This window comes from Grampus griseus (genome assembly GCF_964374135.1).
Source record: "Grampus griseus genome assembly, chromosome: 5".
NCBI classification, from domain to species: Eukaryota; Metazoa; Chordata; class Mammalia; order Artiodactyla; family Delphinidae; genus Grampus; species Grampus griseus.
This window is the reverse complement of record NC_138998.1, coordinates 28,213,309-28,233,409: the sequence shown is the minus strand read 5'-3', so window position 1 is coordinate 28,233,409 and position 20,101 is coordinate 28,213,309. Positions and strand designations below refer to the sequence as shown.

Genomic DNA, 20,101 nt, shown 5'->3' with positions numbered 1-20,101 from the left:
CTCTGCTGCCCAATCTTTATCCAAACCCATTTTTGAGTAAAAATACATATATGGAACTTCCAGAAAGTCATGCAATATATTTATTTCTTTGGAAAGTCCAAATATTACCATTCAACTAAATACTCACATGGTTGAGTATAGCACTTAGACTGAATTACACAGAATGACTTTGGTATCACACAGAATGATTTTTTCTGAATTGCACTGTCAATATTATATTTTAAGTCTACCCAGTGAAAGACTGGGTAAGAGACGGATATGTGAAACATTATTTTACCTACTATAATGATGTTGGCAGGGATTCTGGTGCGCACTTTATCACCCACTGTGTCTCCTTCATAAGGAACTGCTAAACATCTCTCCATTTCCAACGTAAGGATGAACTACAACCATATGAATAACTAGATTATTTTTATCTCAAGAGATTCTAAATATTATAACTGATCATGTTTCCTTTGCTTTGGCTACTATCTATATTGCCAGCAGGGAGTGAAATCGGTAGTCCACATCAAGCAGTTATACAGGATCCTATTATATAACTACCTGCTGCAAATCTTGCTCTTGGCTTTTTCAACTAATAAATATCCTCGATTATTTTTTAAAAAGTCACACTTTGTATATTTTTTTGTGTATATATGAGAGACTGGGTGTGCGTGGGGGGGTGGGGGGACACGCAAGCGAGTTTACCTCAAACCATTTGTGAAATGAGATTGGATAAATCATAAATAAAACAAAACATACATAAAACTTTCGTATGATAGGATGGAAGATAGGCATTTCAGAATAAAAATGATATTCAATTCTTACTCTCAGTGACATTAAAGACTTATGAATTTATCACCTTTTGGATACAGAATATATAGTTTATTCAGAAAAATCACAAGTTTAAAAATAAATATTTTTCCATGTTTTTGTGATAAAAACAAGCTACTTAAATTGCTGAGCTTAAAAACATTTGCGTCTCTTGGTTTTTGACAGTTTTTGAGAAATAGAAACAAATGAGCCCACTACATTATAAGTACTCAATAAATGTTTATACTTAAAAACCAAAACAAAAAATGCTGGTTATAGTTCTATCAACCAAATTCTGGCAAAATTCAGATATATGGAACACAGTAAAATTATGGATCGGTTGGATACAAAGCTCAAAACAGAACTCAAGTATAATGACCTAGGAAAGTCCTATACTAGCTGTAAACAGCAACAGCCAAGGGTGTGGTGTGGAAAAGAATAACAATAAAGAATGAATCTAACTTGGGTGGGGTAACAATAAACAAAAATGACCCTGCACATTCTGAAGAAAACTGTTGAAATATCATTCTCTAATAGTCAAAGTGTGATATATTTAAGACCAAGTCATCAGGACTATGTCTGATTGCGAAATCTCCTGGTAATTCACTAAAATGACTGAAGTTCATACATGGTTAAAAACAAACAAGAGAAGAAAAAACTATCTACATTTAAAATAAAGTGAAAAAAATCTGTGTTTTCTGAGCTTAGAATTTCCTGTAGTAGAAGACATTAAAAAAAGGGTTTTGTTTTCAGAAAAAGCAGTAAGAAAAACCATTCTCTAAATTTATATCATGTGAAATTTTGTCAAAATTGTCACATTTCCTGATGCTTTGTCTCAATCACCTTCAGGCTCTGAAAAGTTGAGAATTTTAAAGGACCATCATGTTTAATTACAGTCACATGTTTCATTGTCCAACTTCAGTAAGCTTCCAAAGACACTTTTTCACAAGTCCCAGAATACTTGGAGATGAGAGAAGGCAGGCTTTGTTATGTAAAGGACGTTCAACTGTGCCACAGCAAGGGTGTGCCAAGCCTGCAGAGACCGCATTCCTGAACTCACCAATTAAAAATGTTATGTTGGCCAAGATGTGAAACTTTTTCCCAACATCAACACCTAATTTCCTTCTTGTTCGACGATATGGCCAAAATCCACTACATTTACCCTTCTGATATTAGACACCCAAAAAAAGATCAGTAACATGAATAGGCTGAAATTCCCAGGGTTTCATGAAGTATATTACAATCAAAAGGCAGGTTTGTTCTGGCTTAGTGGGAGGAGTCCTGTGCTACCTTTAACTAAGGATATAAAGATGTTAGAGACAGTTACATTAAAATGTATTCTTCATTGCACAAATATTTATTGAGTGTTCTAGGTACTGAAATAAGAAGATTAAAAGATTAAGATAGTTTTTTCTTTCCTAGGTTATATCTATTTTAACAGGTTAGGAGTGGCGAGAGCCATATAACTAGGCTTATGAGGTGTTATGATTTTTAACTAGGAAGAGTCAAGTTATGAGTTTTGATACGGAGTATATCTGAGCTTGGAATTCTCTGGGTTTATCACGCTTAGGGTTCGTTGGGCTTCTTAAACATGTTATATTTATGTCTTTTGCCAACTTTGGAAAGCTCCCAGTGATGATTTCTTTAGTTTAGTTTTTCTCAGCTTCATTCCTTCCCTTTTCCTTTTGAGATCCAGATTACACACGAGTTAGACCTTCTGATATTGTCATACAGATATCTGAGACTCTGTGAAGTTTTTTCTCCTCCAACCATTTTTCTTTCCATTCAAACTAGAAAATTTTATTGATTAATCTTCAAGTTCACTACTCTTTCCTTTCACACTACTTCCATTATTGAGTCCATTGAGGGTTTGTTTGGGTTTTTTTTTTTGCGGTACGCGGGTCTCTCACTGTTGTGGCCTCACAGGCGCCGGACGCGCAGGCTCAGCGGCCATGGCTCACGGGCCCAGCCGCTCCGCGGCATGTGGGATCTTCCCGGACCGGGGCATGAACCCGTGTCCCCTGCATCGGCAGGCAGACGCTCAACCACTGCGCCACCAGGGAAGCCCCATTGAGGGTTTTTTTTTTCCCCAGAGTTTTTTAATTAGAGGGCCCTCCTTATCCACAGGTTCTGCAACCACAGATTAAACCAACCACTGATCAAAAATATTTCGGAAAAAAACTTCCAGAAAGTGATAAAAAGAAAAACTTGAATTTGCTGCACTCCAGTAACTATTTACGTAGCATTTACATGGTATTGGGTATTATAAGTAATCTACAGATTATTTAAAGTACAGGATGTGGGGCTTCCCTGGTGGCTCAGTGGTTGGGAATCCACCTGCCAATGCAGGGCACATGGGTTCGAGCCCTGGCCTGGGAGGATCCCACATGCCACAGAGCAACTAAGCCTGTGCGCCACAACTATTGAGCCTGCGCTCTAGAGCCCACAAGCCACAACTACTGAGCCCGTGTGCCACAACTACTGAAGCCCGCACACCTAGAGCCCATGCTCCGCAACGAGAAGCCACCTCAATGAGAAGCACACGCACCGCAATGGAGAGTAGTCCCTGCTTGCCGCAACTAAAGAAAGCCCAAGTGCAGCAACAAAGACCCAATGCAGCCAAAAATAAAGTAAGTTTATTAATTTTAAAAATAATAATAAAGTACAGGATGTGCATAGGTTGTATAAGAATACTATGTCATTTAATATAAGGAACTTACTTGAAATTCTGAGGCTTTTGGTGTCCTCTGGGGGTCCTGGAACCAAACCCCTGCAGATACTGATGGACAACTGTATATGCTGGCTGAGACTTTCTATTTTTCCATTCCTTTTCATTGTTTGTGTTTCGCCCTTAGTTGTTAGAGCATTTTTATAATAACTACTTTAACAGCTTTGTGAATAATTCCAACATCTATGTCATCTCAGCACTGATGGCTGTTGATTCTCATGGTCCATACAACTTGAGATTTTCCTGGTTCTTTATATGCCAATTAATTTTGAAATATATCCTACACATTTTGACTATTATAAGACACTCGGTTTTGTTTATATTCTACAGAGAATGTTGATGTTTGTTTTAGGAGACAATGGTTAGGTTCAGGCTGCAAGTTCCAACAAACCTTCTGTGAGTTGTGGTTCCAATACCAGTTCAGTTTTCAAATCCTTTGCAGGGCTATCTGGATCTGTCCTGTATGTGCACCATACAGTGACTAGTCGGAGACTTGGGTGGTGGTTTAGGCCACAGTTCAGTTCTCAAAGTATACAGGCAGTTATGACTCTGATCCATATATGTACAGCTCAGGAATAAACCTAGAAGTTTCCTGAGCTCGTCCCACTCTGAAATCATCCAAGTATTTTTTGGTTGCCTGGGGCTCCCCTCTTCTTGTCACCTAGCCAGAAAACTGAGGCGTTATTCACCCACATTTCCTACAACTATGCCAAAAAGAGAAGGACAGAAAGGGAAAGGGGGGAGGTCAATCAGGACATGTCCCATTCTCTTAGGGCTACAACTCCTCTAGTCAAAGAGGAAGGCTCAACTCTGCATTTTAGTCCTGTCCCCAATGCTGTTGCTTCTGCCACTGCCGCTCTGCTACTGCTGCCACAGGACTTCTTGGGATACTAGGGCAAATAAGAACAGAGAAAAGAACAGAAAACAAAAAAGAGAGGGAAAAAATGGGGAGATCCCCACTCTCTCTGAGAGTTAGAAGAACCCATTCCAACTAGTGCTATAATTAGAGGGCTTTCTGAGTTCTACCTGCACTAATACCATCTTCTAGATTTTGAGCAACACTGATATAAGGCTTCTGCTGAATATTAAGATGCAGACCTGAAAAGGGAAATGCCACGAGGTGGGGAAAAGATCAACCAGGAAGCTGTATACTACAGAATTCTAAGCACTTTAACAGTGAAAGACATTCAAATGCCAGCCAGGCAGAGTAGTGAATCTTCACCGAACACCTAGGGTTTCATTACAGACTCCAGAGAATCATGTGCCCAGTAAGATCTCTGGGACTGCCATTACAATGGATTTCACTACCGTGATTACGTTTTACTATATGACATAGGTTACTTTAAGGAAGGGAGGGATTTCCCTGGCGGTCCAGCGGGTAAGACTGTGCTTCCACTGCAGGGAGCGCCAGCTTGATCCCTGGTCTGGGAACTAAGTTCCCACATGCTGAGCGCCATGGCCAAAACAAAATAAAACAAAGGAAGGGAGATTATCCTTCAAGGGCCTGACCCACTGGTGAGCCCTTAAAAGGGATCAGGATCTTCTGGCAAGAGATTCAAAGCAAGGAAAGGATTTAATGCTTAAGAGAGCCACACAGCTAGGACCTGAAAGGTGCTTCTAGTAACTTAGAGCAATCCCTAGCCAAAAGCCATCAAGCAAAGAAAACCTCAAGCCTACAACTGCAAGGAACTGAATGTGGCCAATAACTTGAATCATCCTGGAAGCAGATTCTTCCCTAGAGCTTCGGGAAGGAATGTAGCCCAACTAACACCTGGATTTCAACCCTGTAAGACCATAAGCAGAAAACCCAGCCACACCATGCTCAGACTTCTGAACAACAGAAATATGAGCTAATAAATAGGTGTTGTTTTAAGCTGCTAGGTTTGTGGTAATTTGTTACACAGCAACATAAAACTAATTTGAGGGGTTATTATGAACTTAATGCCAAAAAATTTATCAACTTAAATTCTTCAAAAGACAAAAATTATCAAAGCTGACACAAAAGAAACAGAAAATATGACTATCTATATATCTATTAAAGAAATTAAATTTCTAATTAAAAACCTTCCCATAAAAAAAACTCCAGGCTCAGGTGGCTTGGAGTAAATCCTACCAAATATTTAAGGAAGAAATAATACCAATCCTACATAAACTTGTTCAGAAAATTGAGGAGGGGAAGGTTTCTCAACTCAATTTATAAGGTCAACATTTTCCTGATTCCAAAACCAGAGGAAGACATTACACAAAAAGAAAAGTGCAGACCAATATTCCCTGTGAGCACAGACATAAAAATTCATAACATAATATTAATAAATCAAATCCAGCAATATATAAAAGGGCTACTACATCTTCAATGTGTAGTACATGTTTCAGAAATGCAAGGTTGGTCTTAACTTCTGAAAATCAATCAAATTAACTGACCAAAATATAAAAACTACACAATCACCTCAATAAATACAGAAAAAGCAGTGGACAAAGTGCAACTTTTTCTATCCCTTTCAGGATAAAATCTCTTGGCTAAGTAGAAACAGAAGAGAACTTCTTGAATAAAGGGCACGTACGAAAAACCTACAGGTAATATTATACTTAAAGTTGAAAGACTAAATGCTTTTCTTTAAGAACAAAACAAAAATGTCTACTATGATGGTTAATTTCATTTGCCCGTGTGACTGGGCCTTGGGGCATTCAGATATTCTGGTTGTTTCTGTCAGAGTGGTTTTTTTTTTCCCTGATAAGATTGACATTTAAATGGTGGCCTGACAAAAGCAGATTACCCTCCTTAGAGTAGGTGGTGGTAATCCAATCAGTGGAAAAAATGAATAGAACAAAAACACTTGTCCTACTTAGAGTAAGAAAGAACTTTTGCCTAACTATCTAACCTCAGCTCTTCCTGGGTCTTGAGCCTACAGAACTTCAACAGGAACTTCATGATAGGTGCCTCCTGGTTCTCAGGCCTTCAGACTCAGACTAAACTATCCGTTCTTCTGGATTTCCAGTTTGCCAACTATTTACATGAGCCAATTCCTTAAATAAATCTGTGTGTGTGTGTGTGTGAACACAAACACGCATGCACACACACACCCTATTATTTCCCCCCCCTTTGGAGAATCCTGACTAATACCATCTACTCTCAGCGGTTCTATTCAACATCATACTGAAAGTCCTAGCCAGTACATTAAGAAAAGGAAAAAGTTTGGAAAGAAAGTTCCCTGCTCCGCATCTACCCCTTGTCTTCTTTTTCCCCCCAGATTTCTCTTCAACTTTGTAAAGGAACTCCTAACCTGTGTAGCAATTAAAAAGAATGAGGTGTACCTACAAGAAAGTCATGCCAAAATTGCATTAATTTACTTAAATTCAACTATGTAATCCCACTGGAAAGAGAAAAAGGTGGAGGAGGGGAAACTAGAGAATTAGCTGGAGTGGGGGGGAGGGTACTTTAAACTAAGCCTATTATTCCTATGAATGTATGACCACAAACAATAGAATGAATCCAGCTTGAAATAGCTGATGGAAGTTGTTAAAACCTATGAAAATAAAATGTCACTCACAAATAATGTGTCAATGACAAAAATAAAGCATAATGCTCAAGAAAAATAAAGCATGTAGTGAATGCTTATTCGGTCCTCCTTCAGGAAGAAACTAAGTAACAACAAAAGGCTGTAGAGAAATAATAACTACAAAAGCATTAAATAAGTAATAAATACAATAACCTAAAAAATGGGAACAAGTAGGAATTTCCATTTTTAAAATGTAAATTATACATGTATACATACAAACTACTAAACAAAATCATACATATATGTTAAAAAAAACACTCCATATGACTTGAGGTATATTTGCCTATACGTGATTTCTGCCTTTAGAAATATAATACCCGAGGGAGGAACCAAGATGGTGGAGTAGAAGGATGTGCTCTCACTCCCTCTTGTGAGAACACCAGAATCACAACTAGCTGCTGGACAATCATCGACAGGAAGACACTAGAACTCACCAAAAAAGATACCCCACATCCAAAGATAAAGGAGAAGCCACAATGAGATGGTAGGAGGGGTACAATCACAGTAAAATCAAATCCCATAACTGCTGGGTGGGTGACTCACAGACTGGAGAACACTTATACCACAGGAGTGCACCCACTGGAGTGAAGGTTCTGAGCCCCACGTCAGGCTTCCCAACCTGGGGGTCTAGCAACGGGAGGAGGAATTCCTAGAGAATCAGACTTTGAAGCCTAGTGGGAATTGACTGCAGGACTTTGACAGGACTGGGGGAAAGAGAGACTCCACTCTTGGAGGGCACACACAAAGTAGTGTGCCCATCGGGACCCAGGGGAAGGAGCAGTGACCCCAGGGAAGACTGAACCAAAACTACCTGCTAGTGTTGGAGGGTATCCTGCAGAGGCGGGGGGTGGCTGTGGCTCACCGTGGGGACAAGGACACTGACAGAAGAAGTTCCTGGAAGTACTCCTTGGAGTGAACCCTCCCAGAGTCTGTCATTAGCCCCTCCAAAGAGGCCAGGTAGGCTCCAGTGTTGGGTTGCCACAGGCCAAACAACCAACAGGGAGAGAACCCAGCCCCACCCATCAAGAGTCAAGTGGATTAAAGTTTTACTGAGCTCTTCCCACCAGAGCAGCAGTCAGCTCTACCCACCACCAGTCCCTCTCATCAAGCCTCTTGATAGCCTCATCCACCAGAGGGCAGACAGCAGAGCAGAAGCAAGAAGAACTACAATCCTGCAGCCTGTGGAACAAAAACCACATGCACAGAAAGAGAGACAAGATGAAAAGGCAGAGGGCTATGTACCAGATGAAAGAACAAGATAAAACCCCAGAAAAACAACTAAATGAAGTGGAGATAGGCAACCTTCCAGACAAAGAATTCAGAATAATGATAGTGAAGATGATCCAGGACCTCGGAAAAAGAATGGAGGCAAAGATCGAGAAGATGCAAGAAATGTTTAACAAAGACCTAGAAGCATTAAAGAACAAACAAACAGAGATGAAAAATACAATAACGGAAATGAAAACTACACTAGAAGGAATCAATAGCAGAATAAGTGAGGCAGAAGACAGATAAGTGACCTGGAAGACAGAATGATGGAATTCACTGATGCAGAACAGAATAAGGAAAAAAGAATGAAAAGAAATGAAGACAGCCTAGGAGACCTCTGGGACAACATTAAATGCAACAACATTCACATTATAGGGGTCCCAGAAGGAGAAGAGAGAGAGAGAAAGGACCAGAGAATATATCTGAAGAGATTATAACTGAAAACTTCCCTAACATGGGAAAGGAAACAGCCACCCAAGTCCAGGAAGTGCAGCGAGTCTCATACAGGATAAACCCAAGGAGAAACACACCGAGACACACAATAATCAAATTGGCAAAAATTAAAGACAAAGAAAAATTATTGAAAGCAACAAGAGAAAAACGACAAATAACATACAAGGTAACTCCCATAAGGTTAACAGCTGATTTCTCAGCAGAAACTCTACAAACCAGAAGGGAGTGGTGTGATATACTTAAAGTGATGAAAAGGAAGAAACTACAACCAAGATTACTCTACCCAGCAAGGATCTCATTCAGATTCGATAGAGAAATCAAAAGCTTTACAAACAAGCAAAACCTAAGAGAATTCAGCACCACCAAACCAGCCCTACAACAAATGCTAAAGGAACTTCTCTAAGTGGGAAACACAAAAGAAGAAAAGTATCTACAAAAACAAGCCCAAAACGATCAAGAAAATGGTCATAGGAAAATACATATCGATAATTACCTTAAACGTGAACGGATTAAATGCTCCAACCGAAAGTCACAAGCTTGCTAAATGGATACAAAAACAAGACCCATATATATGCTGTCTACAAGAGATCCACTTCAGACCTAGCGACACATACAGACTGAAAGTGAGGGGATAGAAAAAGATATTCCATGCAAATGGAAATCAAAAGTAAGCTGGAGTAGCAATACTCATATCAGATAAAATAGACTTTAAAATAAAGAATGTTATAAGAGACAAGGAATTACACTACATAATGATCAAGGGATCAATCCAAGAAGAAGATATAACAATTATAAATATATATGCACCCAACATAGGAGCACCTCAATACATAAGGCAACTGCTAACAGGTATAAAAGAGGAAATCGACAGTAACACAATAATAGTGGGGGACTTTAACAGCTCACTTACACCAATGGACAGATCATACAAAATGAAAATAAATAAGGAAACAGAAGCTTTAAATGACACAATAGACCAGAGATATTTAATTGATATTTATAGGACATTCCATCCAAAAAGAGCAGATTATACTTTCTTTTCAAGTGTACAAGAAACACACTCCAGGATAGATTACATCTTGGATCACAAATCAAGCCTCAGTAAATTTAAGAAAACTGAAATCATATCAAGCACCTTTTCTGACCATAATGCTATGAGATTAGAAATGAATTACAGGGGAAAAAAACGTAAAAAAAACAAACACATGGAGGCTAAACAATACGTTACTAAATAACCAAGAGATCACTGAAGAAATCAAAGAGGACATCAAAAAATACCTAGAGACAAATGACAATGAAAACACGACAATCCAAAACATATGGGATGCAGCAAAAGCAGTTCTAAGAGGGAAGTTTATACCTATACAACCCTACCTCAAGAAACAAGAAAAATCTCAAGTAAACAATCTAACCTTACACCTAAAGGAACTAGAGAAAGAAGAACAAACAAAACCCAAAATTAGTAGAAGGAAAGAAATCATAAAGATCAGAGCAGAAATAAATAAAATAGAAACAAAACAAGAGCAAAGATCAATAAAACTAAAAGCTGGATCTTTGAGAAGATAAACAAAATTGATAAACCATTAGCCAGACTCATCAAGAAAAAGAGGAAGAGGACTCAAATCAATAAAATTAGAAATGAAAAAGGAGAAGTTACAACAGACAACGCAGAAATACAAAGCATCCTAAGAGACTACTACAAGCAACTCTGTGCCAATAAAATGGACAACCTGGAAGAAATGGACAAATTCTTAGAAAGGTATAACCTTCCAAGACTGAACCAGGAAGAAATAGAAAATATGAACAGACCAATCACAAGTAATGAAATTGAAACTGTGATTAAAAATCTTCCAACAAACAAAAGCCCAGGACCAGATGGCTTCACAGGTGAATTCAATCAAACATTTAGAGAAGAGCTAACACCCATTCTTCTAAAACTCTTCCAAAAAATTGCAGAGGAAGGAACACTCCCAAACTCATTCTATGAGGCCACCATCACCCTCATACCAAAACCACATCGAGATACTACAAAAAAAGAAAATTACAGACCAATATCACTGATGAATATAGACGCAAAAATCCTCAACAAAATACCAGCAAACAGAATCCAACAACACATTAAAAGGATCATACACCAGGATCAAGTGGGATTTATCCCAGGGATGCAAGGATTCTTCAATATACGCAAATCAATCAATGTGATACACCATATTAACAAACTGAACAATAAAAACCATATGATCACCTCAGAAAAAGATGCAGAAAAAGCTTCTGACAAAATTCAACACCTCCAGAGAGTGGGCATAGAGGGAAACTACCTCAACATAATAAAGGCCATATATGACAAACCCACAGCAAACATCCTTCTCAATGGTGAAAAACTGAAAGCATTTCCTCTAAGATCAGGAACGAGACAAGGATGTCCACTCTCACCACTATTATTCAACATAGTTTTGGAAGTCCTAGCCACGGCAATCACAGAAGAAAAAGAATTAAAAGGAATACAAATTGGAAAAGAAGAAGTAAAACTGTCAGTGTTTGCAAATGACATGATACTATACATAGAGAATCCTAAAGATGCCACCAGAAAACTACTAGAGCTAATCAATGAATTTGGTAAAGTTGCAGGATACAAAATTAATGCACAGAAATTTCTTGCATTCCTATACACTAATGATGAAAAATCTGAAAGAGAAATTATGGAAACACTCCCACTTACCACTGCAACAACAACAAAAAAATACCTAGGAATAAACCTACCTAGGGAAACAAAAGACCTGTATGTAGAAAACTATAAGACACTGATGAAAGAAATTAAAGATGATACCAACAGATGGAGAGATATACCATGTTCTTGGATTGTAAGAATCAATATTGTGAAAATGACTATACTACCCAAAGCAATCTGCAGATTCAATGCAATCCCTATCAAATTACCAGTGGCATTTTTTATGGAACTAGAACAAATCAACTTAAAATTTGTATGGAGACACAAAAGACCCCACCCCAAATAGCCAAAGCAGTCTTGAGAGAAAAAAACAGAGCTGGAGGAATCAGACTCCCTGACTTCAGACTATACTACAGAGCTACAGTAATCAAGACAATATGGTTCCGGCACAAAAAGAGAAACGTAGATCAGTGGAACAAGATAGAAAGCCCAGAGATAAACCCACGCACCTATGGTCAACTAATCTATGACAAAGGAGGCAAAGATATACAATGGAGAAAAGACAGTCTCTTCAATAAGTGGTGCTGGGAAAACTGGACAGCTACATGTAAAAGAATGAAATTAGAACACTCCCTAACACCATTAACAAAAATAAACTCAAAATGGATTCAAGACCTAAATGTAAGACCAGACACTATAAAACTCTTAGAGGAAAACATAGGAAGAACACTCTTTGACATAAACCACAGCAAGATCTTTTTTGATCCACCTCCTTGAGTAATGGAAATAGAAACAAAAGTAAACAAATGGGTCCCAATGAAACTTCAAAGCTTTTGCACAGCAAAGGAAACCATAAACAGACGAAATGACAACCCTCAGAATGGGAGAAAATATTCGCAAACGAATCAACGGACAAAGGATTAATCTCCAAAATATATTAACAGCTCATGCAACTCAATATTAAAGAAACAAACAACCCAATCCAAAAATGGGCAGAAGACCTAAATAGACATTTCTCCAAAGAAGACATACAGATGGCCAAGAAGCACATGAAAAGCTGCTCAACATCACTAATTATTAGAGAAAGCAAATCAAAACTACAATAAGGTATCACCTCACACCAGTTAGAATGGGCATCATCAGAAAATATACAAACAACAAATGCTGGAGAGGGTGTGGAGAAAAGGGAACCCTCTTGCACTGTTGGTGGGAATGTAAATGGATACAGCCACTGTGGAGAACAGTATGGAGGTTCCTTAAAAAACTAAAGGATATGATCCAGCAATCCCACTACTGGGAATATACCCAGAGAAAACCATAATTCAAAAAGACACATGCACCTCAGTGTTCACTGCAGCACTACTTACAATAACCAGGTCATGGAAGCAACCTAAATGTCCACTGATAGACAAATGGATAAAGAAGTTGTGGTACATATATACGATGGAATATTACTCAGCCATAAAAAGGAACGAAATTGAGTCATTTGTTGAGACGTGGATGGATCTAGAGACTGTCATACAGAGTGAAGTAAGTCAGAAAGAGAAAAACAAATATTGTATATTAACGCATGTATGTGGAACCTAGAAAAATGGTATAGATGAACCAGTTTGCGGGGCAGAAGTTGAGACACAGATGTAGAGAACAAACGTATGGACACCAAGGGGGGAAAACCATGGTGGGGTGGGGATGGCGGTGTGCTGAACTGGACGATTGGGATTGACATGTATACACTGATGTGTATAAAATTGATGACTAATAAGAACCTGCAGTATAAACAAACAAAAAACAACTAATACTAAACTTTCTTTGGGTTATCTGTATGGAAATATGTTAATATAAATGTTTCAGACATTACATGAAATTTCTAAAAATCTTATATGTTGTGGTATAATGTTATAAGTCATAATTCTAGTTATTACTTTAAAATATATATCTCAGAAATAACTAAATTTCCTTGTCAATTGCATTATTATGAACTTTCATCAAATCTTTAACCGTGGTCATTTTTAAGTCTTTTGTCATTTACAGACAGTTCTGGGTATAGTCTGATGCTTTCACAAAAATGTTCCTATAAAGGGGTTTCATCTTCAAGGAATTCATGGAAAAGACTCTGACAAGTACAGGTTTCGGGTAACTGACTACACTGCTGAACTGAATGAATAAGCATTTTCAGAACTCTAATGGAAAACTGATGAATTAATAAAAGTGCTAACAAAAGATCAAGATGAAAAAAAAAATTAATTACATGGGACTGAGTGAACTGATGAGGATGATTATAATTTTTGTGACTTTCTGTTTGAATAATAAAAAAAAAATCCCACAAGGACTCAGAGGCAAAAAATATACAAATCAATTTTCACTGCAAAGTAAAGGAGCTGTTACAGTGGAGGATTACTGGACTGAATGTCAATATTATGACATTGTATAAGTGTGTTTCGTGTTTGCTAACTGCAATCATTGTTGCTTTTGTGGACATCCATTTACAATGCTTGGTGTCAGTTTATCTCTTGTAAAAATAAAATACAGTGTGTGTGCATGAAAAAAATAAAATAAAAAGTCAAAAAAACCCAAAAACCATAAAAAAAAAAGAAATATAATTCCCGAGGAACTCTACTAAATATTTAATAATCCAGAGGACCATCCAAGATATAAAGTGAAGAAATCAAGTTATAGAATACATATATGTAACATCATCCCTTTTCTTTAAGAAACCGACCAATCAACAAAATAAACACAACCATATGTTTATATATATTTGTATAAACCATATGTGTATATATATTTGTATAAACATGGAGGTCACTCAAGGCCTGTTGACCTTGAATCCCATATGATGGTAAAGAGATGGGGAGGAGAGATCAGCAACTTTTTTCTTAAATAATGTTTGGAATTTTTTTGCCTGTTTCAACAATCATGCTATACTTTTGCCACTGGAAAAAATTAATAAAGAAAATTTAAATTAAAGGGAAAAATTAAATTACCACTAAAATAGAAAACAAAGGCTAATTGGCCATAAGCATACTCATTAAGAATTAAAATCTAGCTAAGAATAAAAGTGAAAAAAATCCCTTATTTTAATGACAGCTACCCAAAGAATCTTTAATGTCCATTTATAAAAGCAAGCCACTGGTAATCTTTGGCAAGGTGCTCCTGAATATATCCTCATGCCAGCAAACATCTTAAACTAACTGAATCTCTTTCTTGGATCACAAAACTATTCATTTAATTTCCTGCCAAGCTAAATAGGGGAAAATGTATGCTTTACACTTTCAGACAAAATGCCTTGTTAAGTCTTAACTGTAGGGGTGGTGCAATAAATCCTCATGTGTTAACAAGTTGTGGTCTACAACAGAGTCATGTATTTTATTCCAGGAAAAAATATTACATTTTCTGTGTTTTCAGCAAGTTTAAATGGAAAAAAAAGGGGGAGGGGGTAAGAGAGGCTATTGTGCAGCTCTAAGCAAAGCTGAGAAAGGAGAGTAAGCCTGCCCAGAAATATGTGACCTATAGGTTTGGCTTAAATTTCACTTGCTGAATTCTTGATCTAAACCCATTTCTTTTCCATAATATATACTGGGAAAATGTCAATCTATCCAGTACATCTCAAACTATTCAAAGAATATTTTAAAACAAAAATTCTTAACTGTCCTATATACCATACTCTATCGCCTGTAGTTAACCAATATGGGTAAAATTCGTCTCCAATGTGACTTTCACTGAGCGTATCAGTGACTTATTCAAATAATGGAGCTGAAGATAAATTCAAATCTTAACAAGTACTCACTTTTACAGTTTCTTCTGTATTAAGTTTATTTCCCTTAACCAAGACAATTTGGAAAGGGTTGTTATTTTCCCAAACATGCTGTAAAAAAATGAAATAAACAGAGTATTTTAATGAAAGAAATGAATATTCTATGCTAGCAATGAAATCGTCTTATCAGTTCTCATTTCCATTGGTAAAAGAATGAAAATACACCTCTGAACTAACAACTGAAAATCATATATATTAAAATAACCATCACAACCACTAGCACTTAGTTCTCAAGGCAAAACAGGCAGCATTCCAGTATTGCTAAGAAATTCACTAAACACCATTAAAAAATAGTATTAAAAGTTTTGCATAAATTAAGAATTGACCAATAAATTAATATAAAGATAATAACTTAATCATCAAGGAATGGTTAAACATTCAATTTCTTAAGACTGAAGAACTATTTTAAAACTGTCGTGTTCTGATGAATACAAACTTAAGATTTGCTTTATACAAATATATTACATTCTAGAAAAAAATGATGGCTTTGTTACATTTAAAGTCTAAAAGTATTCAATAAGAAAGAAAGAAGAAAACAAATTATACCAAAACACTATTATAGATAAACTGAAAGAAATGAGATATACCAGAAAATCAACTGTCTCTGCACATCTAACTTTTCTACTAGAATGCTCAACTTGCTCTTTGAAGTCCCATTTAGCTCTAATCTCAACATATCTCAAATTTGAGGGCATTTTTCTTTAGCACCAAAAGATAATCGAAAACATAAATGGCCTGTTTACAATCATATGTAGCCTGAGTAAGGAAAAAGAAGGGTAGCTAAAACGATAATTACTAATAAATGGTGATGGATCTTTGGCAAATATGCATTAATATTCTGGGGAATATTAATATTAATTCATATTAATATTCTGTGGAAAATAGGCTTAAGCATACAACCTAACCAAAAAAATCGCGTGCCTTCTGGGGTTACCAAAGGTTCACACGTGAAACTTACAGAAATAATTCGAGTTTTCTTTGGTGGTAAAGGAAGAGGAAGGTTAGATGAATTTCGATTTATGGCAGCCTCTATGGCAATCATTTCCTGTTCATACAGCTTCTTGATCTTGCAACATTCCACAAGTATAAAATGGGGCAAGGTCCTATTCATTACACAGTTCCGGATATACTACAGTGGCAAGAAAGAATAAGGTAAGGATTTTCAAGCAAAACTTAAATCAACAGAAGAATAAAATTAAGCTGAACAACACTAGAACAAATGCACTGTGAAAGAGTATCTTAAATAACAACTCAATGTCAAGAATATGAGAAATAAAAATCACAACATAAAATTGCTACAATTAATTGAACATCTACATACCTGAGAATGGAACTAGATACTTCTTATATGTTAGAGCTAATCTTCATAACTCTAAAAGACAGATTTTCCCCTTTTAATAGACTAAAGAACTGAAAATCAGAAAGCTAAATTACACAGCTAGTATCTTTAACACCTGGATTTAAATCCATTTGTCTGACTTCTTTTCTGTTTGCTAAACTTTGGAGAAATATGTGCCACAGTATAGATGTTTTATTTTCTCTTCTCTGCACTTAAGACCTGACAGTATGACCAACTGGCACACCTTTCCAGGGGCAGGACTTGATCGTCATAGACTGTGATGCCACACTGCCACCTCTGACCAGTAAGTCAGGAAAGGTGAATATGTAGTACACATGTGGCCATTTTTTATAAGTCTTGAGATGGCCACATTTCCATGGATCCCTGAGGCAGACCTGGTAGCTTTTCAGCACAGGGCTCCAGGCACCCATTACTGCCTTTCCATCAAAAACTTACTGGCCATTTGAGCTTGATGCTCTGTTTCATTTCCATGAAACCAGGATGATTCTCCAGAGGCATAAAAGAAGAGGGGTGGTTATTCACATTACCAAAGATTCCTAACATAATGAATAGAAATCCAATGTACTCCTCACTATAATAAATTTCCTATACAGATATAAAGTGTGACTCAGTATATTGTATTCAATTCAGAACCACTGAAAATACACTTCTGGAAAAAAGAAAATTTCCAGAATGGCCTATAAGTGGGAGTTAACATGATACTATGATAAATAAATTCATTCAAAAACTTTTCACTATGAAAGATGTATCATTTCATTTCCTTCAGGTTCCTTCACCTTCATTGTATATTTTCTTTCTCACATGACCTTGTACAAAAAACACACGTCTTTAGTTTTCTTTGTAATAACAAATTCCAGTTTGAGCAAAACAATGTACTTTCCTCCTATTAAGGTTTAAAAAAAAAGTGTTAAATTAAAGAAGCAGTAGGCTACTTAAAAGATGGCAGAGGGCTTCCCTGGTGGCGCAGTGGTTGAGAGTCCGCCTGCCGATGCAGGGGACGCGGGTTTGTGCCCCGGTCCGGGAGGATCCCACATGCCGCGGAGCAGCTGGGCCCGTGAGCCATGGCCGCTGAGCCTGTGCGTCTGGAGCCTGTGCTCCGCAACGGGAATGGCCACAACAGTGAGAGGCCCGCGTACCACAAAAAAAAAAAAAAAAAAAAGATGGCAGAACATGAAGGGAAGAAGTCAGTACTTAGATGTCACCACCAAGCACTTTTCATCTTCCTTCTTCCTCTCATGGGCTAGAGTTCAAGCACTTACTGTCAGAATGTCACAGATCCCAAAGCTGTGCACAGAGGTTATAACTGCTGCTAGACTTTCTACCTACTAAACCAAGGATTAAGGGCTACACTAAAAATCTGAAAAAAAAGAAGGGGAGGATACAAAATCCCCTGTTACCTGGTAATAAATCAGAGCTCCTTCTCAAACAGACATCACTTAATAACTGGCATGCCTGTATCCCTCTTGCTTAAAACAAACAACAAAAATCACAAATAAGAGTAATCAGAGGTTTCCATGGTGGCACAGTGGTTAAGAATCCGCCTGCCAATGCAGGGGACACAGGTTCAAGCCCTGGTCAGGGAAGATCCCACATGCCGCAGAGCAACTAAGCCCATGCGCCACAATTACTGAAGTCCGGGAGCCTAGAGCCCACGAGCCACAACTACTGAGCCTGCATGCCACAACTACTGAAGCCCATGCGCCTAGAGCCCGTGCTCCACAACAAGAGAAGCCATGGCAATGAGAAGCCCGCACACCGCAACGAAGAGTAGCCCCCACTTGCTGCAACTAGAGAAAGCCTGAGCGCAGCAAGGAAGACCCAATGCAGCCAAAAATAAATTAATTAATTAAATTAATTTTTAAAGAAAGAGTAATCACATATTTTCCTAAAATTCTGTTACTATTTACCTCTAACTTGGCACTTAACCCAGTATTCTTTATGTAACAACCATTTTTTGGTCTCCAAATGTAATTTTAACAAAAATATCCTCAAGTTCCTTGAAGGCAAAGCTTCTTTAAATAGCATACCTTATGCTGGGGGAAGGGGTGTCGCAATGCACATATCTTATTTAAACTCCACTATACTCCAAAAATAACCTGAGGCACATCAATTCCCTGCATAAAACATCTACACAAAGAATTCATGACTAAATGTAAATAAATGGTAAATTGACAGTTAAAACACATACCTGGAACTGAATTAGTGGGTGATCACCAAACACATATTCTACTCTCCCACTGACTTGCAACACATAGTCATAGGGGCTAACTTCATCTTCTTTCCCATGAATAGTCAAACGTTTTTGGATTGCCAATTCATTTATTTTGATAGGATTCATATTAGGAGATACTTGAAAGCTAAACACATCCTAAAAAGGGGGGTAGAAAAAAGAAGCAATTTTGTATTTACACTGGAAAAAAAAATCACTCTTTACATTTGTACTTATTATTAAGTACTACAGTGTACACAACTATACATAATGTTTACACATGTACATCCTTTACATTTAATTTCCAGTAAATTTTCTTTCCCCCTACCAATCCTGGAAAATCATTTTTTAACCTAAATGAATACCTTGTTACAGTTCATCTCATTTTTAGTGTTCCCACATGCTGCTTCCCAATGCTGGTTATCAGCAGTGATGGTGAAATGGCCAAATGAGAATTTAAAGAATTTGAGGGGGGGTGGGCGGGGTGATGCATGTATGATGGAGTCGGTTGCCAAACATTCTTTATTTTGAGATTCTGTCATTCCTATTTTTTGATGGTAAAATGTTTATTCACTTATGAAATAGTGCTGGCAATAAATTACGGTATGGGGTTTGGGTTTTTTTTAAAGCAATAATAGCCTAAATAAAAATCTATAAACTCGGGCTTCCTTGGTGGTGCAATGGTTAAGAATCCACCTGCCAATGCAGGGGACACGGGTCTGAGCCCTGGTCCGGGAAGATCCCACATGCCGCGGAGCAACTAAGCCCGTGAGCCACAACTACTGAGCCCACGTGCCACAACTACTGAAGCCCGCGTGCCTAGAGGCCATGCTCCACAACAAGAGAAGCTACCGCAATGAGAAATCCGTGCACCACAATGGAGAGTAGCCCCCGCTCGCCGCAACTAAAGAAAGCCCGCACCCAGCAACAAAGACCCAACACAGCCAAAAATAAATAAATAAAATAAATAAATTTATTTTTTAAAAAAATCTATAAACTCTATGTGACTTTCTAAAATTATTTCATGACTTAAAAGTTTACTATTCTGTATGATCAAAAACTCTAAGAATTTTTGGTTTAATCCCTGGGAAGTATTTAGCCGAAAGAAAAGGAGACTAAGGAGACATATGATAGCTATATTCCAATTATCTGAATATCTGGCATGTAGAATAAAGGGAGATTGAATGGATACATATTAAATAAGAAAGTATAACCAGATAAGCAGAAGTCACAGAAAGCTAGTTTGAATTT

The 20,101-nt window shown here is 37.5% G+C and overlaps 1 protein-coding gene across 2 annotated transcripts in view; it reads right to left on the bottom strand.

Moving 5' to 3' along the window:
• PIK3CB (phosphatidylinositol-4,5-bisphosphate 3-kinase catalytic subunit beta) overlaps window positions 1–20,101 on the bottom strand; it is a 188,474-nt gene that overhangs the window by 69,791 nt on the left and 98,582 nt on the right. For both annotated transcript variants that reach the window (XM_082654636.1, XM_082654637.1), the window contains 3 exons: window positions 18,830–19,009; window positions 16,240–16,410; window positions 15,255–15,332 (listed from right to left, as the gene is read on the bottom strand). In XM_082654636.1, coding sequence (XP_082510762.1) covers window positions 15,255–15,332; window positions 16,240–16,410; window positions 18,830–19,009 — 429 coding nt within the window. The remainder of the gene's footprint in view (window positions 1–15,254; window positions 15,333–16,239; window positions 16,411–18,829; window positions 19,010–20,101) is intronic.